This window comes from Eubalaena glacialis, chromosome 2, assembly GCF_028564815.1.
Source record: "Eubalaena glacialis isolate mEubGla1 chromosome 2, mEubGla1.1.hap2.+ XY, whole genome shotgun sequence".
Taxonomy (NCBI): domain Eukaryota; kingdom Metazoa; phylum Chordata; class Mammalia; order Artiodactyla; family Balaenidae; genus Eubalaena; species Eubalaena glacialis.
In genome coordinates, this window is record NC_083717.1 from 11623548 (window position 1) to 11649677 (window position 26130).

Genomic DNA, 26130 nt, shown 5'->3' on the forward strand with positions numbered 1-26130 from the left:
CTTTGTGTTTTAACAGCCAGGCTAAACAGCTTTTCTAGTGTAACAGGGAAGAAAGTGACGACACTAGGACTTGAACCCAGGTAGGCCTGAGACTGTATGTAGCCTGTACTTGAAACTAAACCACAGTCCCATACTGTCGTTGGGTCCAGATGAAGAGTGTCAGAGGCTGTTACATTCATACCGCCGGTCAGGGTCAGAGCTGCTAGGCAAACTCATCTCTGGGATCTGCGTCCATTGCCCTAGTTACCACTCCATGAATGTGCGATGTAAATTGAAAAATGTCATTTAACCCAAATTTTCCTTTAGGTTTATTAGAATTACTTTCAAAATAATTATTTATTATGTTCCACAATCAGTATACTATTCTATTTAAAATTAGGTATCCATTTGTCACGTGTGGATCAAGGTAATCTTGCTTTAGAGTAGGGAAGCAAGAACAGGAATTCTGGAGGGTTCTTTCATTTGCAAGTTTGAAGCAGTTACTTCTGTTTTTAAAAGAAGTATTTTAAAAAAAAAGTATTTTAAATAATTATAAGAATAGTACTTGCTTGTTAGAAAAGTTTCAAATAATTTAGAAAGGTATAAAATATCCACACCATCCGCTTCTCCCATGTCCCACTGTGGCATGTCTGACGTGTATTTTTAAATTATCCAAACAGATATGTAGTTACTTTTGCTTTTATCATAAGTAATAGTATAAAATTAACAGGTCAGCCTGTTAACTCAAACTGGTAGGCAGGAATTTTAATCTTACTAACTTATTTATTCTGCACTTTTTTGTTTGTTTTTCCTGTTTACTAGACAGTAAATATGGTACAGTAATAGTAATACTATCGCAATAGTAATAGGTATGGTAATAGTGATTTTGATGCAGTTCTACTAAAACTGAACTGAAAGATTATTTTAGGACTATTTGGCTACTGTTAGGCACTATACATACAGTCAAGATCCAGACTGTTAACATTACATTTTATTTAAACGCTCTTTACAATTCTAATTCCAAATGAAGACTTCCGTGAGGCATCTTTCCTTACTCACCTCCTCTCACCCCCCTCCCCCTTTAAAGAACATTTTGGATCTGTAGGCATGACAGGGCTGCTACTATTCCGTTTTCATTAGGTGTGGCTTGAATTTTAAAATATTAACTTTTAAACTACTAAGCTACTATAAGATATAAAACTTTAATACAAGGGTAAAGGAAATTCAAGAAAAAATATAGAGTGATATATAAAAGGCCTAATGAAAAAAAATTTTGCTAAAGATTTTTTTGTCATATCCTATTGAATTCCCAAGTGCTTATCAGTCGGAAAAAATCTGAGTGTTGTCTAATTCCATCAAAACTTATGGATATATATTGGGTTGGCCAAAAAGTTCGTTCGGTTATAAGTAAAAATGACACATTTTTCATTTTCACCAAGAACTTTATTCAACAACGTATTCATTAACCAAATGAACTTTTTGGCCAACTCAATACTATGACGTATCCATTTGGACTTAAACGTAAAAATAAAAATTATTATGAGCCAAATATGCAATTCTTATGACATTGGTTTCAAAAATTTCTGGGCCACGCCATTTCAGGCAAACTTATTAATACAGGATGATTTTGATGTCATTATAAAAGAATATAGATTGACATCATTATATAAAAATTACTTTAAGTGATATTTTGTACTGTTTAATTGGTGCCTATTGACAATTCAGAGATTCCCAGGGGGTAGTTAAAACATTGAAATGTCTGACCATGGCGTCTCAGTGAAAGATTGAGTACTTTCTGACTCAAGAGAAAGCATACCACAGTCACAGCTATGAGCAAGTTATGGAGTTTAAAATTCTGTTTTCAGAGTGTAAAACCTTATTAATGGGTTCCATGTTCTCCTCGAAGAGTTGAATGTTGTAATCCACCCCAGAGTTTGCGCAAGCCCCGTCTAAAGCTTTCCTCTGTAGGCAGTTTGTTTTCTAGAGGAACACTTACAGGCATCCTGGGAGAAGGGGACTCCTAAAATTGTCATATTGTCTATTCCTAATTTACATCCCTACACTTATTCTGGAGATAATTTGTGTCTGTACCGCACCTCTCAGCATAGCCGTAGAAGTTTATTCCCATGACTTACGTGGAACACATACCAAGCGACAGTGGCCTTTGGAGCACTGCTGATTTCCCCATGGATGTTAATTGAATGGTATTGGTTCTCAAACTTTATGAGAATGAGAAACTTTTAAATAGATAGATAAGCAAACAAGCTTTTTTAGTATCCATGAACTGAGAGGATATGTGAGGAAATTCAGTACTACTACTGAATGAATTCATACTTTATCTCAACCATATCTGCTTGCATTAGACAGTAGTACTGTATGTGTAAGGTATTCTGTTTAGTCAGTCCACTGTTAATGCATGGTCCACGTGTGTATATTTAAGGACCCCTTTGCCATAATTTTACCCAGAAGTGGGGACCCATGAATATAGACTATTTAGGAATCTTAGCAATATCTAAAGTATGTCAAATACCTTTTCAAGTATTTAATAGTTCTGGTCATATACTTTTATTATTAAAAGATAATATTCCTCCCCAAATTTGAATAAAGGAGGTATCTCTAAATTATTAGTTCTAGAACAGCATTTCCCAGCAGAAGTTCTAATCGTGTTAAAACCCCGGGAAAAAAATGGGTTCCGTGGCCAAATAAGTTTGTAATTTCACGTCAAGTTTTACAATGTACATTAATGTCGTAGAGGTCTTGAGAAGTCATGAAGCCCACCAGCCAAACTTCCCCTACATCATCAAGCATAAGGAATACATCACCCCTTTCAGGTGATGCTTAATAAAATTGCACAAACACGCTCTGGAAATACTGTACCAGCGAGTCTGCTCATCCACACACAGTTTTCCTGTCATGGAACAGCACTGTTGCTACTACAATCAGCATTAAAAAGATAAGCTTATTATGTCAGTGGCACATAGCCAAAATGTATATTTTGACTGACTGTATTCATACCTTAGAAATATTATGGCATGCATGTTTTCTCTTAGCTACTGGGCTTTCATTTCTCACTGCATCCTGGTTTAGGTTCTATAATATTCTTTATAAGTTAAAAAGAATTACTCTGGAAGTAATATTTTTTTATGTCCATCCAGTAGTTATTTTCATAAGCTTAATAAAATAGGAGAAAAGGTACAGCATTGGAAGATCTTAATTTCTGAGGGAAACCCATTTAATAAAACAGTCATTCTTTCGTTCCAAATCCTAGTGTAAAGGCAGCTGCCGTCAGCTGACAGCTTGTGGTTATGCTCTGATTTACAGGGGAAGGAGGAGGTTGTACTATTTTAAATGCATAATTGAGCATTCGTTTTGTCATCTGGAAGCAGAGATGGAAGAAACTCAGGGGAAATGAGAGGCATCAATGTTGCTCTTGTGGAAGGGAAGCTTTGTGGCACATTATCAGACAGCAGTGCATATTGAAGAAAATATCTGTTAGGAATGCATGTCACCAGATGCATTTTGCTTTCGAGAATGGTAGACAAATCAAATAAGAACCAGAGAAAAGCCTGAGAAAAAGATGCTCAGAAGGATACTGAAGTTATTCTTTATGCCTCACTGCCCTTTACTTCTCTTGGTACCTTCCGGAGGAATCAGTATAGATGTATTTTTAGGTTGCTGTTTTCCAGCATCAATATGACAACATGATTCTGTCTTTATATCAGTAAGCAGCTTCTACTATGTTTTCCTATTTTCTGCTAGCTACAATTTACAAAGGATGTCACAGCTCTGGTAAGAACTGCACAGAAGCCATTTCCTTGCTTTATAAATCATGTTTTGTAGAGATTTGTAATAAGCCAATCTATTAAAACTGTAAGTTTGCTTAGAGGAATCTCTCCATGGTGTTAATCTTACTAATTTGCAGAATGTGTTTGTGATATATTATTTTCTTTATTTTTTTCTTTTTATGTTTGGTTTTCTTTTGTATCCTGTGCATAACTGGTGTTAAAACATAACATTTATCTGCATCTGTATTTTTTTAAGCATCTCACACTCTCTCTTCTCCTAGTACTTTGCTGTTATGTTATGTTTGTGGCTGCACTTGAGCTTTGCAAGCTGTCTAATGCAAAGAGAGGATGTGATGATAGTCTTGAATTAAGCTTGTTTTGATTAGGGGAGGATATGTAATATGACACCACACCTAACTGTCTCAGCTGTTGAACGTAGTCCTGAATTACATCAGTTAGCTCTGTTTTATAGAGTCTTGTTACTTAATTTGTTATTTTTAAGTTTTAAGAAACATTGCTAGATAATTTTGTGAATAATTGATTAAAAATAATTGGAGCTGCATGCCTGCCTGTTAGTAATAGAGAAATGTCTCCTTATAACAGGTAAAAGAGACCAAATAAATTTGTACAATACAATTTTGCATTACCGTAAAATAAAAAATTATAAATTATATACAGGAAGATGAATTACCTTTTTTCATATTTTACGCCTTTAATGTATACTTAATTTCTTAAATGTGCATATTCTCTATTTCTCCTGGCTGTTGGAGGATTTAATTTATCAAAATGGATTATTTTTAGGGACTCAGTAATCATTAATTGGCAAGACAGTGTTCAATGTATTATTTATGATAGCGGTAGTGCCTAAAGTGAAGATGTATTTGGTGAAGATTTTAAATATTTTCACCTTCACGCTGGCAAAAGATCAGAGTCTTGTTTTGCTGAGATTTATTAGGCAGCCATTTAACCTGCCAACTGCTGCGGAAAAAAAATCATAAAACTTGAAAGGGGAAATTTTTAGAAGCAAGACGTCCGTATCTAATTAACGGTGGCGAGGGCGGGGCGGAGTTTGGTGCGTTTCAGGTCTTTTGAGAAAATAGGCAATGGTAATTTATATTTTTTTGCAAATTCTACAATTTATTTGATTTCTGGGAGACTAGCCCTTTTCTGAATTTGTGGAGTACCCTTTACACTGTGTTTGCCTGCATGCTTTAGTGAATGCCACCCAAGAGCAGGGCACCGTAAAATAACATAGTGCATCGCAAGAATGGAAACAAGTGTTCCTTTGATGACTCTGAAGTGACCCCTTTCTCTCATCTTCATGTAGGCGTATTCTCAAGATGCCTACCTGAAGGGCAACGAAGCCTACAGCGGCAATGCCCGCAACATACCTGAACCTCCACTGGTCTGCTACCCCTGGCTGCCACCCGCCCCGGTGCAGCCCCCCGAAACAGCCCCTCCAGACTCCTCCACGAGCAAACCGCAGGCCAGTCCCCCAGTACTGACGCAGCCCGGCAGGGCCTACAGGATGGAAATACAAGTGCCTCCGTCACCACCAGAGGTGGCCAAGTCAAACACAGCAGTGTGTGTCTGCAGTGAAAGCGTAAGGACCGTCATTGTACCTTCTGAGAAGGTTGTAGATTTGTTGCCTAATAGAAGCGGCCACACAGTTCCCTCCCACAGGACTGAGGAGGTGAGGTATGGCAGAAGCGAGCAGACCTCTTTCAAAACATCATCAAGAAAGACATCGCCACCATCCTCCATTCCCACGTCCCATCTAATCCATCAGACCGGCTCCAGGTCGTTGGAACCTTCTGGCATCTTACTTAAATCAGGCCATTACAGTGGACACTCAGAAGGAGTGGCAAGCAGCAGATCTCCAGCTGTGGATTCTCCTCCCGTATCTGTCAATCACTATTCTCCGAACTCCCATCAGCACATAGACTGGAAAAACTATAAAACTTACAAAGAGTATATTGATAACCGGCGGTTGCACATGGGTTGTCGGACAATTCAAGAAAGATTAGATAGTTTAAGAGCAGCCTCGCAGAGCACAACAGATTATAACCAGGTGGTACTGAACCGCGCTGCCTTGCAGATACGACGTCGGAGCACCTCTCAGGACCGAGTGCCCCAGTCCGTTCAGATCCGGCAACGCAGCGTGTCTCAGGAGAGGCTGGAGGACTCGGTGTTAATGAAGTACTGTCCAAGGAGTGCATCTCAAGGAGCGCTGACCTCTCCTTCTATTAGTTTTAGTAACCATAGAACTCACTCGTGGGATTATATCGAGGGACAGGGTGACACCTTAGAAAACGTCCATTCTGAATGTCCACCACCCGATGTAAAGGGAGAACGAAAGCAGACTTACAAGTGGAGTGGATTTACCGAACAGGATGATCGGCGAGGTATTTATGAAAGGCATAGGCAGCAAGAAATTCACAAATCTTTCCGAGGTTCCAATTTTACAGTGGCTCCGAGTGTTGTGAATTCCGACAACAGGCGAGTGAGTGGCAGAGGGGTGGAATTGGTGTCTCAGTTTAAAAGAATTCCAGCAGATCTGAAACCACTGCAGCCCAACAGAAATTTTCAAACTACCTGCGGAATGTCCCAGCCTCGAGGTATTTCACAAGACAGGTCACCTCTTGTGAAAGTCCGAAATAATTCTCTGAAAGCACCTACGCACGTCACAAAACCACCCTCCAGCCAGAACTCGTTTGTTTCCATCAAAGACCAAAGACCAGTAAATCACTTGCATCAAAACAGTCTCTTGAATCAGCAGACATGGTTAAGGACTGAAAGTGCCCCCGATCACCAAGTGGACACTGGGAAACCCCCGTCTCTATCCGGAGCTTCTGTTAAGCCCACCCCTCCGATGAGTGAGAACGCTGGCACTCCAGATTTGGAATTATCCGTCACTCAAAGGAATCAAGATTTAAATTTACAAGAGGCTGAAATTCAGCAATCAAATGCTGTAGATAGTAAAGAAACTGTCATCCTAAGAGAAAAACCTCCATCTGGTCGCCAAACGCCGCAGCCTTTAAGGCATCAGTCTTACATCTTGGCAGTGAATGACCAAGAGCCAGGGTCAGACACCACTTGCTGGCTACCTAATGATGCTCGCCGAGAGGTCCATATAAAAAGGATGGAGGAGAGGAAGGCCTCAAGTACCAGTCCACCCGGTGATTCCTTGGCTTCCATCCCATTTATAGGTGAGCTCACTTAATGGTCATTGGCTAGTATGTCAAATACTTAACACATCTTTTCAGCAAAGTATTTCTAGTTCAACAGGTACAGGAATTTTACACTGTGATCTTAAAACACTTGCTCCACATTTTCTACACTCTGCTAAAACCAGAGCCATAAGCTTTTACTCTCAAAAATTATTTCTAGTATCCATTTTCCTTTTTTTTTTTTTTTAAACTTTACGTACTCGGTACCCATTTTTAATTTTGATCTTAATGAGACAAATCCCCACCATCTGGGGTGGGGTCAGGAGACCCATCAGCAAACCAAATTGTGCTTAGTTGTTGATTCAGCTGAAACAAAAGCCAAGTGGAACAGCTTTGATCGCTAGTAATCAACCTTTCATTTAAACAGTGCTTTTTACTTTCTAAAGCTTATTTCTTTGTAAATTTTAACTTGTGGGCCAACTGAAAAGACCTCTTTGTTGTCACATTACTTTGTCTTAGAATCAGTCCTGGACTAGATGGGGGGAAATTACTTAAATTACAAGCGTGTGCCCTGATCTAGAACACCTATCATGTTGACTGAGGCTTTAGTCTGCTCCCACATGCCCCAGGTATATTATCCACAAAGCAGCCAGTATGTTTTTTAAAATATAAATAGGATCATTTCACTCCTGATCAGAACCCTTTTTTACTTCCCGTGTTACTCAGAATAGAGCCCAGAACCCGACTGCGATGGACAAGGCCCTCTGTGATCTGGGTCACAACCCTACTCCACCTCTCACCCCTACCTCCCGTCTTCCTGTGCATGCCGTCTTCACACACGCCAGCCTCCTAGCAGTCCTGAAACGCGCCAAGCACACCCTGCTTCAGCGCCCTGGCACCAGTTCCAAGCCTTGGAGTGCATTCCAGAGATATTCACAAGGCTCGCGCTCTCTCAGTACATTTGGGCCTCTGCTCAGATATTACTTTATCAAAACAGCCTTTCCAGACCAGCCTATCTAAAATACACACAGAACCTGACATTCTCTATCTCCTTAAGCTACTTCATTTATCTTTATACCACTTGTTTCCACTTGGCATTTGTATTTTTTGTTTATTACATGTTTCTCTGCAGAGCTAAAACATGAGCTACGTGAGAGCCAGGATTTTAGTTCTTTTGTTCACTTCTGTGTCCTTAATGCCTGGCATAGAGAAGGCACTCAATATTTGTCGAAATAATAGGTGAATGATAATTTTGATTTGATGGTTAAATGTGTAGCAAAACAAAACAAATTTTCATCATAATTACTATGCAGCTCTAAGATATCATATGCTAACAGGATTATCATATATATCCTTCATATTATCTTCATTTAATAAATGAGAAATTTAAGCTATTGAGAGGTTAAATAACTTTCCCAAAGTCACACAGTCAATATGCAATAGAGACTTCCCTGATTCAACCTCATTGCAGAGGACAACTCCAGAGGGCACCATTTATACAGAATGCGTTGTGAACAGCGCCCTCTGGAGGTGTGTGATGCAAGGCTAGCTTTGAGGCCAAGGCCATACTCTCACTCAACCTGTTACCCCATAGGTTCAGGGAGAGTTTGCCATAATTTTGTAATATATTGTATTCTCTTTCAGTACTGTTTCAGACTTTTTCTCTTCTAGAGAAACTTGTTAAAGCCGTTGAGCTCTTGGACTGTCAGGTGACACTGTCAGAATCAGTTTTTTTTAAAAAGTTCCACATAACTTATATTTTTTACAAATATGACATATTCAAGTTGTAAACATTGTAGGGACTCTCAACCTAAATTGTGCTCATATTTATATCTGTACCCTTAAGGCCAGCCTCAAAGAATAGTAGAATTCTATTGTAGATGGAAATGATAGATATTTTATAGAAATGATTATTTTATGATTTTTTTTTAAACATAAAAAGCCCTACAACCCATAGCTGTATTTTCCAGGCCTGTGAGATGTTACCAGAATAATGGCATTATACTTTCTTCCTGCTTAGTAAGAATAATATAATGAAATTATATTGGAGTAATAAAAAGTTCGCTAGTTATATCTGTTAATATTTCTACGTACAGGAATAAATCAAAAGGTTAATTATGCTTTTAAAGAGAAGTTTGGCTAAAATACAAAAATCTATTTAATTCTATATACATAAAGATTTAGAAAAATTATTAAAATAGACCATTTTGTTTGTTTATTAAAAATAAAAATGCTCACTAATTTGTTCTGATCACATTCTACTTTAAGTACTTATTAGAGTCTCCTTAGTTCCTACTGAATGACATCTTCTGTTTTATGAATCATGACTTAAAAGTCCCCCAGCATAGAAATGTCTTTATAATCCATTTATTTCCTGTATGCCTCCCAGGACTTAATATATTAAAGTTGCATATGATTACTCTGGTATATCATTTGAACAGCACCAGTGGAATAGGGTAGAATACAGAACTGAGATATGAACACAGAATTGATTTTACTGTTTCGGATATAAATGCTGTCTATGGATGTAAGTGTTCTTAAGTTCCAAAATTTAATATTGAAATCCTTTTATTATTGAGCTTCAAAGTTTTATCTGACCAATGGGTATTTGTCTTTCCAATCTAGCTATTTTTAAAAATATGTGTTTTACTGGGATAGACTCCAGCATTGAAACGGACTAAAAGAGACTATTTGCAATGTTTCTCAAAGTATTTTCTAGGAACACTAATTCCATTTGATAAAGGGGGAAAAACAAAAAAGGTTAGTGATCAAATAAATTGAGAAATGCTGGGTTTTGAAAGTAAAACAAGTTTTGTCTGTCTTCACCATAGACCTCTCAGCATCATTAACATGCTCCTCTATATCGTGAATTTTCTAGACAGGATATAGTACAATTTGTCTCAGAAGTATTTGACCATGAATCCTTTCTTTCATTTAGAGTATTTCAGTTTAGTATACCATAAAACACACTTTGGAGAATGTTGGTCTATACTCTATGCTATTTTATAGACCATTTAAATTAAAAGGACGAAAAGAAAAGAATTAAGGCTTGCTGTTGTATCGTCACACTACAGGGTCTTTAATGATCTGTGAATTTAATAGTTATTTTTGTTACTTGAAAACATTATAACCAATGCAAAATAAGTAAATAAATAAATAAATAGGTGCCTTGGCTTTATTCCTAAAATATCACAGAATGGAGCCAATTTATTTACTTAGTTATCTGTGTAATACAGAGCTAATGAAACGTCTTGCAGAAAGAAAATTTTCCAACATTTTGTTACACATTTAATATCTAATATTCCTTTGGCGTCACAAAGACTTAGAAAAATAAAGAAAATAAACCACTTTGTTTTTAAATTAGGAATATCAGTCATTAGCAGTAATTTGTTTATGCCCACTCCCACACATACATGCTCTTGTAAAGCTTCATAGTAAGTCCTGAAAATAAATTTCAACGTCTTTCACAAGTAAACACAAAACGAGTAATGAGTTCCTAAGTAATTTGTTCTATAGTAGCAGGTATTAAGATGTATTCTCCAATCCTGATTTTCTATGTTTCTTTTTACTACTCATAACTATTAATATAAAGAAACCAGCTGTATTACCCACATCGAGTTCCTCTCAAATTCGTTCTCCCCTCTTTTTTGCCGTACTTTTAATACTTCTTCTTGTTCTTCTCACCCCAAAGTTGGCCAGTATGTGTGTACTTAATTAGGATTAGCCTAACTAAAATTGAATTTGATTGGTGCAGCCGTGCTGGGCCTGGCATTTTAAACCAATTTAGAAGTTTTGTAGGATATAGCTGGATTACAGTGTCTCTATAGGTAAATTTAGCTATCTGAAATTTACCCAAAAGGGCTGGGACTGGGTGATTGGGTGACTAAATAATAATTCTGAATTTAATATTCCCTCTTCTTAGCTCAGATTCCCCAAGTTTGAATTGGCATCTTCTTACTAGATAAACTTCTGTGTTCCAAGTTTAACAAAACTGCTCACCACAGAATAATTTTAGATGTTCATTTATCTTCCTTTTGGTAGTCGGCTTTTATCCCAAAATATTTCAAATTGATCTGTAGCACACCTTATAGAATACTATGCTTATTTCCTTAGGGACATAAAATTTTTTTAAACTTCACACTTATAAAAATTATAGAATTGTATCCCTAAAGCAGACTTTCTGGATTTTCAGCTAGTTCCTTTAATGTTGAAAAGAGATCCAATAGTAACTATACTCTCAGCCAAATCTGTCAGTTTTTAAAATAAATGCAAACCTCAAAAGCCCCCTAAAAAATCCTTGGCTTATGAAAGCCCAAAAGTATTTTATATTCTTACATAAATTAAACAGATAATTTTACCCCTTTTGTGGGTTTATTGTGTAGCCCCCTTGAGCTAGAAATGACCCTTCCTGATAATCCTAGTCCAATTTCTTTACTTTATAGGGAATGAATTTAATACCCAGAGGAATTAAGTGGCTTTCACAAAGTCCAGCAAGACAAGTCCTTTGACACCGCCCCCCCCCCAAGCTCAGTCTTCCCATTCCTAACAACTGGCTTATTCTGTGTGCTAAAATAAATCGTTCTGAAGATGGACTTGTGACATCGGTGCCTAACATTTATTCATTTCTTTTAAGGTAAATGTTGGATTCCTTGAAATTAGTACTTCCAGCATTTGTCAGCTGGCAAGCTGGGTCATCTTTCATACACATGCGCCCCTCACATACACACAAACCCATGAAATCTTACAACCTCTAGTTAACTTGTCTGACCCATGAGCCTGCAGAAATGCAGCCAAGTAACTGTGACACATTCCCGGTGGTTCTTTCAATAATGAACACTGATTACTGTTGTATTATTTTATCATTACTGATGATACCTATTTCCTCTCACCTTACAGATGAGCCGACTAGCCCCAGCATCGATCACGATATCCCACACATCCCCGCCTCTGCGGTCATCTCTGCTTCCACCTCCCAGGTACCCTCCATAGCAGCGGCCCCTCCCAGCTTCACAACTTCAGCTCCTTTAATTCGACGTCAGCTCTCCCATGACCAGGGTACGTTTCAAGGAGCGGTTATGTGAACTGTCTCACGTTCTCGGTTTTCCATTTAGAATACTGTGACACCCCGTGATCTCCTCACCATTTAAAAAGAATGTGGAAACCACTTGCGCATGTCTAAATGTTGGGTTTTGATTGCAGAATCTGTTGGACCTCCCAGCCTGGATGCCCAGCCCAGCTCAAAGACAGAACGATCAAAATCATACGATGAGGGCCTGGATGATTACAGAGAAGATGCAAAACTGTAAGTCTCAAGCGTGTTATCTTAAATACTTGTTAGTGGGTGCTCAGTATGACCTTGACATGTAAATACTGAATTTACTGATGTCTTTTATATTTTCTAACTTTATGACATTAGAAATGCAAATAAAAAATCAAAGTTGTGACATGATAATACATTCAATTGAATTTTTTAAAAGATTAATGTTTGAAAATCAGTAATACACAAACATAATACAAAAATACATATAAAAATATATATATTAAATAATTACTTCTGCTTTAGGCCTTCAGTCACCCAGTTCTACTCTCAGACATAACTATGCTATCATTTTCTTTTATATAATTCCAGAGCTATTCTGTGCATAAAATCATACACACATTTACATACGCTTATATACGTTTGTGTGTGTTCTAATTGTTTTTATAAACAAATGATAGGTGCTCTACACACTGATCTTGGAGAGCATTCAGTGCATGTATGCCTGGCTTATTCTTTTTCATGATTGTTTAATTTTCCACTGAGTAGTTATACCATAATATATTTAACTGGTATTCTGTATTCTAACAGACATTTAGGTTGATCAAATCTTATGCTACAACACATAATCCTTCGGTGCCTGTATTTGTACATAGTTCATTTAGCATATATGTGAGTGAGTACAGTTGGAAAAAGGATTGTTACATCAAAGGGTATGTGTATTTTTTACTTTAATATCTATTGTCAGTTGCTCTCCGATTTATTCCTCCTGAACCAGCTGCCTGAGGGGAGTCTGTGTGAGATGTGGCCAAGGGCAGTGGCAGTGGCTAGCAGGGATTTTTCTAATGATGCAGGGTGGGATGTGTGAGCCATTTTAGCCTTTACTCTCCCTCATTAAAAGGTATCAGTAAACAGCCACATTTCAGAGTCGTCTTCACCTTACCCCAGCTACACAGTGCTTCCTGCAAAGATGGCAGGACCGTGTGTTTCCTCCTTCATCCTCACCTCGCCTGACGCTCCATGGTGATCAGTGAGGCTCCTGTCACTGGTGTACCCCCTTTCCTGTTGTTCCAGCAAGGGAAGCTCAGTTTTGATCTCTCAGAGAACAGCACTCTGCACTTTTGTTCGAGACGTGTAAGCACTGGCGTCCTCTCTCCCTGTATCCACTTTTTACTTCACTGCATTTAACCCCACTTCTTCGTATGCTGTAGTTCAGATTACAGGCGTCTCCTGATGTTGTCGAAGATGAGTTTGCATATCTATTTCTGGTTGCCTTGTTTGGGGGGTGGGGGGCTCTGAGAGGAGAGGGCAGCGCCATCTTCGATCACACCTTAAAATCCTAAGTTCCTTAATGAACTTTGAATTAAAACAACAACAAAACAACTTTGTCCCATAAGGTTAAATTGTTTTTGAATAATTAATGTAAACCTGTCGTCCAAAGCCCTAAGCTTATTCAGTGGCATCTGCTGTTCTCTGTACTGAAACATCCAGAATATGGTCAGAGGGAAGAGTGGCGGCCATGACCAGCCCTGATAATGCACTTGCTGCCGCCGTGTCCACAAGCTGGACGAGTGTGGAAATGCCTGTGTCTATCTGACCACTGATGGTGACCACTGTCATTATTGACAGTGTGGAAATCCTTAATAGAGCATTACACCTGTGGGTAAATAATAACATAAAGCCCAATGTTTAGTCTGAGTAGGTTTTTCCTTGATATAAAAAAAAAGAGGATAAGAAAATCTCACCTTTATTCAGAGATGGTTTTAACTTACAGTTTAAGAAAACTTCTATCATGGAATCAAAAGTTTAAGTACTTATAAAACTAGCTGTTTTTCCTCATTTGCATCAAACTCTGATCATTTAACATGGTAACGATGAAATGTCAGCTTATTAATGAAAGGGTAGTTGTAATAGTCAAATTACTTTTACATCTTTAAGGTATTTTTATGCATTTACTGCAAATATTGATAGACTTCTTTTCCAACAGGTCCTTTAAGCATGTATCTAGCCTGAAGGGAATCAAGGTAGGTATTCGGTATTTTTAAAATATCGGTAAATGATAAGTGTTTCTATTTACCTGAATTTACTTTAGCTCTTCATAGAGAATTATTTCTTTTATCCCTTAGGTATTTCATATTTAAATATCATAACCTCCTATTCTATAACTTTCAAGTGCATTTGGAAAATATCACTCTAAGTTGTGATTTCTGAACATATACATCAAATATATAGCAGTTTACATACATCGTGCTGATTTTCTTATTTTGTAAGTTTACGGACAAATATTTAACTGCCCAGCAGTATGTATTTTTTTCTATCCTCAACATTATTATTTCCTGCCTCCCCCCAGTTCCCCCCCAATACAATCCGCCCTGTCCTCTCTTGTCTATCCTTCCCTCATTGAAACAATAAAAGCTGTTAGACAGGAATTTCCTTATTTTACCTTCTCCAAAAATACCAGGACCTTCATTTATACCCACACTTTCTGCCTTCCTTACCCTTACCTTAATAAGTATCTTTTTACGTGGCACATTATCCTATTAAGCACAAACCCCCACATTTCTGCTTTGGATTCCATCACTTTTCACTTTCTCAAGACCCCTCTCTCTTCTGCATAATCACTCTTTCCCTTGGCTCAGTCACCATCATATAGAAACATGTTCTATGATTTCCTGTATTTAAAAGAAAAACCTTCCTCGAATCCACGTCCCCCTCTGTTTACTGCTCCGATTTACTCTTCCACTTTTCATAGCAAAATTCTTTGGGAAAAAAATTGTCGGTAGTTTCCACTTTCCCACATCACATCTTTCTCACCCCACACGCATCAGAATGACACTGTTCAGGCCAAGGTTACCAGTGACACTCAGGTTCCAGAACAACTGGCTGCTTGGATTTTTCACTTATTTGACCTTTTAGGAGTATCCAACGTAATTTCCCACTTAACTTCCCGAAACACTTTCTTCTGCTGGTTTCCATTTCTGCCTCTCCGTAATATTTAAAATATTGGAAAGTCTAGAGCTGGTTCTGACTCCCCTTTCCTCTCCACCTACCCTCATTTCCTCGATGCTCCTACCCAGAGATCTCCCCGAGTGTATATTGCCAGCCTTGACCTCTTCCCCAAACCGAGGCTCATGTGGGCTCCTGCCCTGTACCATCTCCATTTGGATGTTTAACAAGCAATTCAAGGTTTCCATGACTAAGTAGACCTCAGTGACCCCCCCCCCCAGACATGTGTATCCCTCCTTTTCCCCCATCTGTCTAAGTCCGCTTCAATTTACCCACTTGTTCAAGCGCCAGGTCTAGGAATGAAGCTTGTTTCTTCTTTTCCCTTTCAAGTGCCGTCCGCTCTACCTCCAGAACATACCCTGAACCTTCACCTTCCTCTCTGTCTTCACTTTAGCTACTTTAGTCCCAGCTGCCACTGTGCCTCACCTGGATTCCCACAGTACCGCCTCCTTTCATGGTTGTCCCTTTCAAATCCGTTCTCCAGGTAGCAAGCAGAGCAACCTTTCAGCTGTATGATCAGATGATATTACTCCTCTGATTCATCACTTCATGGCCTCCCGCACACTTCCTGCCACAGCCTGAAGTACCCTGAAAAATCTATAACTAGCTGTTTCTCTTACTCCCATGGAAAAGTGAACATTTAAAATGACAACAGTGAGGGAATGCCCTCGGAGTCCAGTGGTTAGGACTCTGTGATTCCATTGCAGGGGGCACGGGTTCAATCCCTGGTTGGGGAGCTAAGATCCCACATGCCTCGATGTGGCCAAAAAAAAAATGATAACAGTGAATGTACATTCAGTAGCTATATATTCTCCCTGAATTTTTCTTTCCCCTGATCTTTCATGGTTGCCTCTTTTTAAAATGTTTTCTCCAAATTTCATCTCACATGTTCTTTCTGCAGAGAGGTCTCACCTCAGCACCACCAGTTTATAGCTGCTGCTCTGTTGTTCCTTATTGCATCTCCCTGTTTCATTCTCCGAATGGCACTAATCACAATCTGATCATTTTCTTGTTTTATTTTTCTTTCTTCTTTGCTTTTCCCACTAAAATGTGAGCTCTTGAGAGTAGGAAAATTATACTATTTCTATTATTTTTTTAGTGGTTAAAAAAATTCCTTCAGGTGACTTTAAAAATGATGGTGGTCAATACCCATTTTTTTAAAAAGCAAAACCAGAGGGCTTCCCTGGTGGCGCAGTGGTTGAGAGTCTGCCTGCTGATGCAGGGGACACGGGTTCGAGCCCTGGTCTGGGAAGATCCCACATGCCACGGAGCAACTGGGCCCGTGAGCCACAGTTACTGAGCCTGCGCGTCTGGAGCCTGTGCTCCGCAACAAGAGAGGCCGCGATAGCGAGAGGCCCACGCACCGCGATGAAGAGTGGCCCCCGCTTGCCACAACGAGAAGAAAGCCCTCGCACAGAAACAAAGACCCAACACAGCCATAAATAAATAAATAAATAAAATTAAAAAAAAAAAAAAAGCTATATGTGGAAGATTTCATCCAAATTTTGGAAAAAAAAAAAAAAAAAAGCAAAACCAGAAATTTTTCTAATGTAATTGGTAAAGTTAGGGTTTTTCAAAAATAGTCTTTGGAAGATTTAGTAAAAGACTTTTTCAGCAAAACAATTTCAACATGCAAATACTTATAAAGAAAAAAGCTGACATTTTGCTGTGTTTTCTTTGGCCTTTTCTGTAGATCACAGACAGCCAAAAGTCATCAGAAGATTCTGGATCCCGGAAAGATTCTTCCTCAGAGGTTTTCAGTGATGCTGCCAAGGAAGGGTGGCTTCATTTCAGGCCACTTGTCACCGATAGGGGCAAGGTAGTGTGTTTTCTCAGCTACTGTGAGCGTGTGAAATGCAGGCCCTGAAAAATAAAGCATTAAGTCTCTATACATAAAATGGCAAAATATCCAGAATAAAGAGTGGAAAACATTTATAAGTATCTTCTTCTACATAAAGGAAAAATTATTTTTACAAATTCTAATCAGAGATTTAATTTTATACGTTTTTCATCCTTTATATCAATTACATATGGAATATGTTGTCTTACATCTTGTCAATGTAAAAGAGACATCGGAGTATTTAAGAAGGAACTCTGCTTTTCTTATTAAGTAGTTTATTACCCATGGATTATGACAGAGTAGTACTTTAGGGAGGGGCAGTTCTCCATATTAATAATTTTAAAATTTTTATTCAGTGTCTCCCAGTTTACTCAAGTTGCCTTTATTTTTTTTTTTGAGTTTTTTTTTTAACATCTTTATTGGAGTATAATTCCTTTACAATGGTGTGTTAGTTTCTGCTGTATAACAAAGTAAATCAGCTATACATATACATATATCCCCATATCTCCTCCCTCTTGCATCGCCCTCCCACCCTCCCTATCCCACCCCTCTAGGTGGTCACAAAGCACCGAGCTGATCTCCCTGTGCTATGCAGCTGCTTCCCACTAGCTATCTATTTTACATTTGGTAGTGTATATATGTCCATGCCACTCTCTCACTTTGTCCCAGCTTACCCTTCGCCCTCCCCGTGTCCTCAAGTCCATTCTCTACGTCTGTGTCTTTATTCCTGTCCTGTCCCTAGGTTCTTCAGAACCACTTTTTTTTTTTTTTTTTTAAGATTCCATATATGTGTGTTAGCATACGGTATTTGTTTTTCTCTTTATGACTTGCTTCACTCTGTATGACAGTCTCTAGGTCCATCCACCTCACTACAAATAACTCAGTTTCATTTCCTTTTATGGCTGAGTAATATTCCATTGTATATATGTGCCACATCTTCTTTATCCATTCATCCGATGATGGACACCTAGGTTGCTTCCATGTCCTGGCTATTGTAAACAGAGCTGCAATGAATATTTTGGTACATGACTCTTTCTGAATTATGGTTTTCTCAGGGTATATGCCCAGTAGTGGGATTGCTGGGTCGTATGGTAGTTCTATTTTTAGATTTTTGAGGAACCTCCCTACTGTTCTCCATAGTGGCTGTATCAATTTACATTCCCACCAACAGTGCAAGAGGGTTCCCTTTTCTCCACACCCTCTCCAACATTTATTGTATGTAGATTTTTTGATGACCATTCTGACTGGTGTGAGGTGATACCTCATTGTAGTTTTGATTTGCATTTCTCTAATGATTAGTGATGTTGAGCATCCTTTCATGTGTTTGTTGACAATCTGTATATCTTCTCTGGAGAAATGTCTATTTAGGTCTTCTGCCCAGTTTTGGATTGGGTTGTTTGTTTTTTTTGATATTGAGCTGCATGAGCTGCTTGTATACTTTGGAGATGAATCCTTTGTCAGTTGCTTCGTTTGCAAATATTTTCTCCCATTCTGAGGGTTGTCTTTTGGTCTTCTTTATGGTTTCCTTTGCTGTGCAAAAGCTTTTAAGTTTCATTAGGTCCCATTTGTTTATTTTTGGTTTTATTTCCATTTCTCTAGGAGGTGGATCAAAAAGGATCTTGCTGTGATTTTATGTCATGGAGTGTTCTGCCTATGTTTTCCTCTAAGAATTTTATAGAGTCTGGCCTTACATTTAGGTCTTTAATCCATTTTGAGTTTATTTTTCTGTATGGTGTTAGGGGGTGTTTTAATATCATTCTTTTACATGTAGCTGTCCAGTTTTCCCAGCACCACTTATTGAAGAGGCTGTCTTTTCTCCATTGTATATTCTTGCCTCCTTTATCAAAGATAAGGTGACCATATGGGCGTGGGTTTATCTCTGGGCTTTCTATCCTGTTCCATTGATCTATATTTCTGTTTTTCTGCCAGTACCATACTGTCTTGATTACTGTGGCTTTGTAGTATAGTCTGAAGTCAGGGAGCCTGATTCCTCCAGCTCCATTTTTTTTCCCTCAAGATTGCTTTGGCTATTCAGGGTCCTTTGTATTTCCATACAAATTGTGAAATTTTTTGTTCTAGTTCTGTGAAAAATGCCATTGGTAGTTAGATAGGGATTGCATTGAATCTGTAGATTGCTTTGGGTACTATAGTCATTTTCACAATGTTGATTCTTCCAATCCAAGAATATGGTATATCTCTCCATCTGTTTGTATCATCTTTAATTTTTTTCATCAGTGTCTTAATAGTTTTCTGCATACAGGTCTTTTGTCTCCTTAGGTAGGTTTATTCCTAGGTATTTTATTCTTTTTTTGCAATGGTAAATGGGAGTGTTTCCTTAATTTCTCTTTCAGATTTTTCATCATTAGCGTATAGGAATGCAAGAGATTTCTGTGCATTAATTTTGTATCCTGCTACTTTACCAAATTCATTGATTAGCTCTAGTAGTTTTCTGGTAGCATCTTTAGGATTCTCTATGTATAGTATCATGTCATCAGCAAACAGTGACAGTTTTACTTCTTCTTTTCCGATTTGGATTCCTTTTATTTCTTTTCCTTCTCTGATTGCTGTGGCTAAAACCTCCAAAACTATGTTGAATAATAGTGGTGAGAGTGGGCAACCTTGTCTTGTTCCTGATTTCAGTGGAAATGGTTTCAGTTTTTCACCATTGAGAACGATGTTGGCTGTGGATTTGTCATATATGGCCTTTATTATGTTGAGGTAAGTTCCCTCTATGCCTACTTTCTGGAGAGTTTTTATCATAAATGGATGTTGAATTTTGTCAAAAGTTTTTTCTGCATCTATTGAGATGATCATATGGTTTTTCTCCTTCAGTCTGTTAATATTGTTTGTCACACTGATTGATTTGCATATACTGAAGAATCCTTGCATTCCTGGGATAAACCCCACTCGATCATGGTGTATGATCCTTTTAATGTGCTGTTGGATTCTGTTTGCTAGTATTTTGTTGAGGATTTTTGCATCTACGTTCATCAGTGAGATTGGCCTGTAGTTTTCTTTTTTTGTGACATCTTTGGTTTTGGTATCAGGGTGATGGTGGCCTCGTAGAATGAGTTTGGCAGTGTTCCTCCCTCTGCTATATTTTGGAATAGTCTGAGAAGGATAGGTGTTAGCTCTTCTCTAAATCTTTGATAGATGGCCATCTGGTCCTGGGCTGTTGTTTGTTGGAAGATTTTTAATCACAGTTTCAATTTCAGTGCTCGTGATTGGTCCATTCATATTTTCTATTTCTTCCTGGTTCAGTCTCGGAAGGTTGTGCTTTTTTAAGAATTTGTCCATTTCTTCCAGGTTGTCCATTTTATTGGCATATAGTTGTTTTTAGTAATCTCTCATGATCCTTTGTACTTCTGCAGTGTCAGTTGTTACTTCTGCTTTATCATTTCTAATTCTGTTGATTTGAGTCTTCTCCTGTTTTTTCTTGATGAGTCTGGCTAATGGTTTATCAGTTTTGTTTATCTTCTCAAAGAACCAGCTTTTAGTTTTATTGATCTTTGCTGTTGTTTCCTTCATTTCTTTTTCATTTATTTCTGATCTGATCTTTATGATTTCTTTTCTTCTGCTAACTTTGCAGTTTTTTTGTTCTTCTTTCTCTAATTGCTTTAGGTGTAAGGTTAGGTTTTTTATTTGAGATGTTTCTTGTTTCTTGAGGTAGGATTGTATTGCTATAAACTTCCCTCTTAGCACTGCTTTTGCTGCATCCCATAGGTTTTGGGTCATCGTGTTTTCATTTTCATTTGTTTTTAGGTATTTTTTGATTTCCTCTTTGATTTCTTCAGTGATCTCTTAGTTATTTAGTAGTGTATTATTTAGCCTCCATGTGTTTGTGTTTTTTACAGATTTTTTCCTGTAATTGATATCTAGTCTCATAGCGTTGTGGTCGGAAAAGATTCTTGATACGACTTCAATTTTCTTAAATTTACCAAGGCTTGATTTGTGACCCAAGATATGATCTATCCTGCCTGGAGAATGTTCCATGAGCAGTGGAGAAAAAAGTATAATCTGCTGTTTTTGGATGGAATGTCCTGTAAATATCAATTAAGTCCATCTTGTTTAATGTATCATTTAAAGCTTTTGTTTCCTTATTTATTTTCATTTTGGATGACCTGTCCATGGGTGAAAGTGGGGTGTTAAAGTCCCCTACTATGCTTGTGTTACCTTCGATTTCCCCTTTTATGGCTGTTAGCGTTTGCCTTATGTATTGAGGTGCTCCTATGTTGGGTGCATAAATATTTACAATTGTTATATCTTCTTCTTGGATTGATCCCCTGATCATCATGTAGTGTCCTTCTTTGTCTCTTGTAATAGTCTTTATTTTAAAGTCTATTTTGTCTGATACGAGAATTGCTACTCCAGCTTTCTTTTGATTTCCATTTGCATGGAATATCTTTTTCCATCCCCTCACTTTCAGTCTGTGTGTGTACCTAGGTCTGAAGTGGGTCTCCTGTACACAACATATATACGAATATTGTTTTTGTATCCATTCAGCCAGTCTATGTCTTTTGGTTGGAGCATTTAATCCATTTACATTTAAGGTAGTTATCGATATGTATGTTCCTATTACCATTTTCTTAATTGTTTTGGGTTTGTTATTTGAAGTCTTTTCCTTCTCTTGTGTTTCCTGCCTAGAGAAGTTCCTTTAGCATTTGTTGTAGAGCTGGTTTGGTGGTGCTGAATTCTCTTAACTTCTGCTTGTCTGTAAAGGTTTTAATTTCTCCGTCGAATCTGAATGAGATCCTTGCTGGGTAGAGTAATCTTGGCTGTAGGTTTTTCCCTTTCATCACTTTAAACATGTCCTGCCACTCCCTTCTGGCTTGCAGAGTTTCAAGTTGCCTTTATAATAATTTTATTATTTCCCCTTATTTTGTAAATATAGAGGTATTTAAATGAATATCAATATCAATATATGCTTCATTAAGTAGATAACAATATAAGAAAAACTTTGCCAGAAAATTTTCTACAATATTTGGGCAGCTTAATTTATAAGAAAACTTTAATACTATCAAAAGAGTATCAGATTTTTTTTTAGAAAACCCATCTTGCATGTTGTTGCTTGACTGTATAAAGTTGATCAGTTTTGTTAACTAAATTCATTATGTGTACATACCCTTTTGGGATTACCTTTTGCAGTGTTTGTCATTTGCGTGATCTAAGACTTGTCTTAAGCCTTGCTTTCACTCAAAAGATTTTTCTGACTGACCTTTTTCCTTATTTTCTATTCTCTTAGCATTTTTTATATATTTTGCTACACTCGCTTTATGCTAATTAACTTTGTTCATCTTATTTTCTCAACCCAATTAAAGTTGAAATTTCATTGCCCTTGATTGTGATAGGAATACATTACCCAACTTGGTTTACGTTCCACACTTTTTGTCTTTCCTCCGCTAACAAATATATATTGACGTAAAGCAGGCACCTGCCATGTTGGGTATACATTTAAGCGTGTTAACAGTGTTGCTAGATGCATCTGTCCTGTCACTAAGATTTAGCCAAGTGTTGAGTATGCCTGATCTGTCTCATGTTCTCCAGCGAGTTGGTGGAAGTATTCGACCATGGAAGCAGATGTATGTTGTACTTCGGGGCCATTCGCTGTACCTGTACAAAGATAAACGAGAACAGACGACTCCGTCTGAAGAGGAACAGCCCATCAGTGTTAACGCTTGCTTAATAGACATCTCTTACAGCGAGACCAAGAGGAAAAATGTCTTTCGACTCACCACGTCCGACTGCGAGTGCCTGTTTCAGGCTGAAGACAGGGACGACATGCTAGCCTGGATCAGGAGCATCCAGGAGAGCAGCAACTTAAATGAGGAGGTTAGTGTCCAAAATGACGTTGATAAAACCGACGCTGTCACAACATTTTCTTTTTAAAGAAGACTGAAAGAATCTGATACATCATTTTAAAAAAATTATAATGTGCTATGTTCACTTAAAAATAGTTGATCAGGGCTTCCCTGGTGGCGCAGTGGTTAAGAATCCGCCTGCCAATGCAGGGGACACGGGTTCAAGCCCTGGTCCAGGAAGATCCCACATGCCGCGGAGCAACTCAGCCCGTGCACCACAACTACTGAGCCTGTGCTCTAGAGCCCGCGAGCCACAACTACTGAGCCCGTGTGCCTAGAGCCCGTGCTCCACGACAAGAGAAGCCACCGCAATGAGAAGCTCCTGCACCACCACAACGAAGAGTAGCCCCCGCTGGCAGCAACTAGAGAAAGCCCACACGCAGCAACGAAGACCCAACTCAGCCAAAAATAAATAAATGAAATAAGTAAATTAAAGAAAAAACATAGTTGATCAGAAGGAAAATTCAGGGACTTCCCTGGCAGTTCAGTGGTTAGGACTCCATGCTTTCACTGCCAAGGGCACAGGTTCAATCCCTGGTTGAGGAACTAAGATTCCACCAGCCACGTGGCACAGCCAAAAAAAAAGGAAAACTCAAGTGTACCTATTTTATATTATTTTCAGTTCCTGGGAAAATCACCATTACTGACCTAGAAAAACAGATTATTCATATATTCTGCATACTTTCTCAGAAGCAGTAACCACTGAGCAGAGACCTGGGTTCCTAGTCCTGGTCATTACCTTTATGACTGAATAATTCCAGATCTGTTTCTTTGTGTCAAAACCAGGGTGGTTGTGGGCTTAAGTTACAGTGAAAATGCTTCTCCAAACAAATTGCTGTGTAAATGCAGAGACACTGATAGCATGATTCTTGTTAATGAAATTATGCAGGCAAGAATATAGTATAGCCTACTGTAATACAGTTATTGGTTTCTAAGAAAACTTGTACTATCAGAAATCATGTTATAAGCCACTTTTTCTCTTTAATAAGGAGAGTTTCTGACTCACAACCATCAAGATATTTTTTACAGCAGAAGTTTCAGTAGTGAAGTTTTTTTTTTTAAGTGTACATAACTGTAAACTTTACAGAGCAGATTCAGCAATGATTAAGTCTAGATTTTGCTCAAGGGTGCCTTTTTCATATCATCAACACAGTTTTTCTTAGACGTTATTCTCCTTTGTGTGCCCGTTGTTATGACAAAAAAAACCCCACAAGGTTCTTTCCCCCTACTTTCCCATTACAGTATGCAGGAACACCTACATTAACCATGAAGTTATGCAAATTATGTTCTCGAATTCTGTCATTTCCATTATATCCAATTCAAGTCATGAAAACTTAGACCATAGGAAAACGCCTGTAATTTTTCTCGTCTGACAGTTTACACTCTACCTTGTTTGTCGTGAACAACGAATACCAGATCCATATCAATACAGCCCTTTTTCTACAACCACCGCTATAAAGAGACATCAGACCTGAGTTTTGGCAAAGTAAACGGGGAGAATCACAACTTGGGTGTAGATTTCAGCTTTAAGTAGCAGTTCAAAGGAGTTCCTGTTTGATCAGCCCCTGCTCTATGCCAGGCGTCCTGCTGGGCAGTAGATGACTTCATCTTTGAGACATAGGGCTTTTTTAGGAATTGCATGAAGTGATGCTTATGAAGAACGCAGCCCAGTGCCTGGTAGGTCATGAACGTGTACTTCATGTCAGCCATTATAGCATCATCACTGTCATGTGATTCTAAGACACGGGTGTTTTCACCGAGTTTGATAGCTGAGAAAGTAATAATTCACCAAGCATGTACCATATGGCAGTCACTCTCTGAAGCATTTTATATCAGTTAATCTCAGCAACCATATGAATGCGTCTTATTATTATCATCACCATGTTTCAAACAAGGGAACTTTGTGGCAAAGAGAAGTTAAGTAATTTCCCCAGGGTCACATAGCTCAGAATTGTCAAGCAGTCTTATTCTAGATCTTAACCATATCCTCTTTCAGTTGGTAAATGAGAAGAATCGATTTGAATTCGAGAATTTACAAAGCCTGTATTCTTTGTAAATTGTAACGTTCGCTATGACCAAAACGAGACAAGTAAAAAAAATATTTGCGGACGCATGTCAATTTATAATCGGAACCAATAGGGAAAAAAAATCATCCCCTTATGGTCAACTCTGAGTTTTCTTTCCATGTAGCATATTATTGAGGTTAACCTGTTGAGGTTAAAAAAACCAGTTTTGAGCTTTTTTCTTCTCAAAATATAACTGCCACTTCTGATACTAACTGACCCTCAATCTCACTGTTCCTATCAATTAATCATTAACACATTTTGGCAGTATTCCATCTTTTATCCAACTGGATTATTTTGAAACGCTGATCATTCTTTCTGGTATTAGTGACAGAAAAAACTGGCTCACTGCTTCCCAGTCATTTATTAAAAATGCCAGATCAATTCAGTAAGTTTGAACACTGGCTACTTGCTGGTACTAGTCTAGGTGTTGCTGGGGTACAGAAAATAAACAGAAAACTCTTGGCAGTGGCGGAGGCACTTGAACATTTGTCACTTAGTGATGTTAGGTCATGATTTGAATAGAGCTTTTAAAACAACTCCATGGAGTCTGTATTGAATAAGCAAAGCAGTACAATATAGAGCTCCCCCCTGCCCCCCAAAAAGAGTAGGATCCCTATTTAGGGAGTTTAGAATTGACTTTCTAATTGTACCTTCTATTTATTCTGTAGGACACTGGAGTTACTAACAGGGATCTGATTAGTCGAAGAATAAAAGAATACAACAGTCTGATGAGGTGAGAATCCCACCATGCCTGCAGGTTAATTGGGATGTAAAATACGTACTTGGTCAGAAATGTTCCTTTCTTTCAGCAGCAAAGCAGAGCAGTTGCCAAAGACCCCTCGCCAGAGTCTCAGCATCCGGCAGACTCTACTTGGTGCTAAAGCAGAGCCTCGGACTCAAAGTCCACACTCCCCGAAGGAAGAGTCAGAAAGGAAGCTTCTCAGTAAAGGTACTGATACCAGCATTCCTAGATAAATCTAGGATTTAAAATTGGGTTTGTAGTAAACCAACTATACCTAAGTTTAAAAAAAAAAAAATTTTTTTTTAAATAAAATTGGGATTTTAAAGGTGTTTTCATGTTTTTCTGTGCGTTTTCTGCGGACCTCAGCTCAGGGTGAGCTAACCCAGAGATCACTGGGGGCCTGGTCCAGGCTGGTGGGGCCTTTCCC

The 26130-nt window shown here is 38.3% G+C and overlaps 1 protein-coding gene across 5 annotated transcripts in view; it reads left to right on the forward strand.

Annotated features, from left to right (window-relative positions):
- Positions 1-26130, forward strand: part of ARHGAP21 (Rho GTPase activating protein 21) — a 126011-nt gene that overhangs the window by 85814 nt on the left and 14067 nt on the right. For 3 of the 5 annotated variants that reach the window (XM_061178590.1, XM_061178611.1, XM_061178596.1), the window contains exons 8-15: positions 5092-6973; positions 11831-11989; positions 12134-12236; positions 14179-14215; positions 16891-17016; positions 22582-22866; positions 25630-25694; positions 25771-25910. In XM_061178590.1, coding sequence (XP_061034573.1) covers positions 5092-6973; positions 11831-11989; positions 12134-12236; positions 14179-14215; positions 16891-17016; positions 22582-22866; positions 25630-25694; positions 25771-25910 — 2797 coding nt within the window. The remainder of the gene's footprint in view (positions 1-5091; positions 6974-11830; positions 11990-12133; positions 12237-14178; positions 14216-16890; positions 17017-22581; positions 22867-25629; positions 25695-25770; positions 25911-26130) is intronic. The other 2 variants (XM_061178604.1, XM_061178616.1) reach the window with 1 other exon arrangement.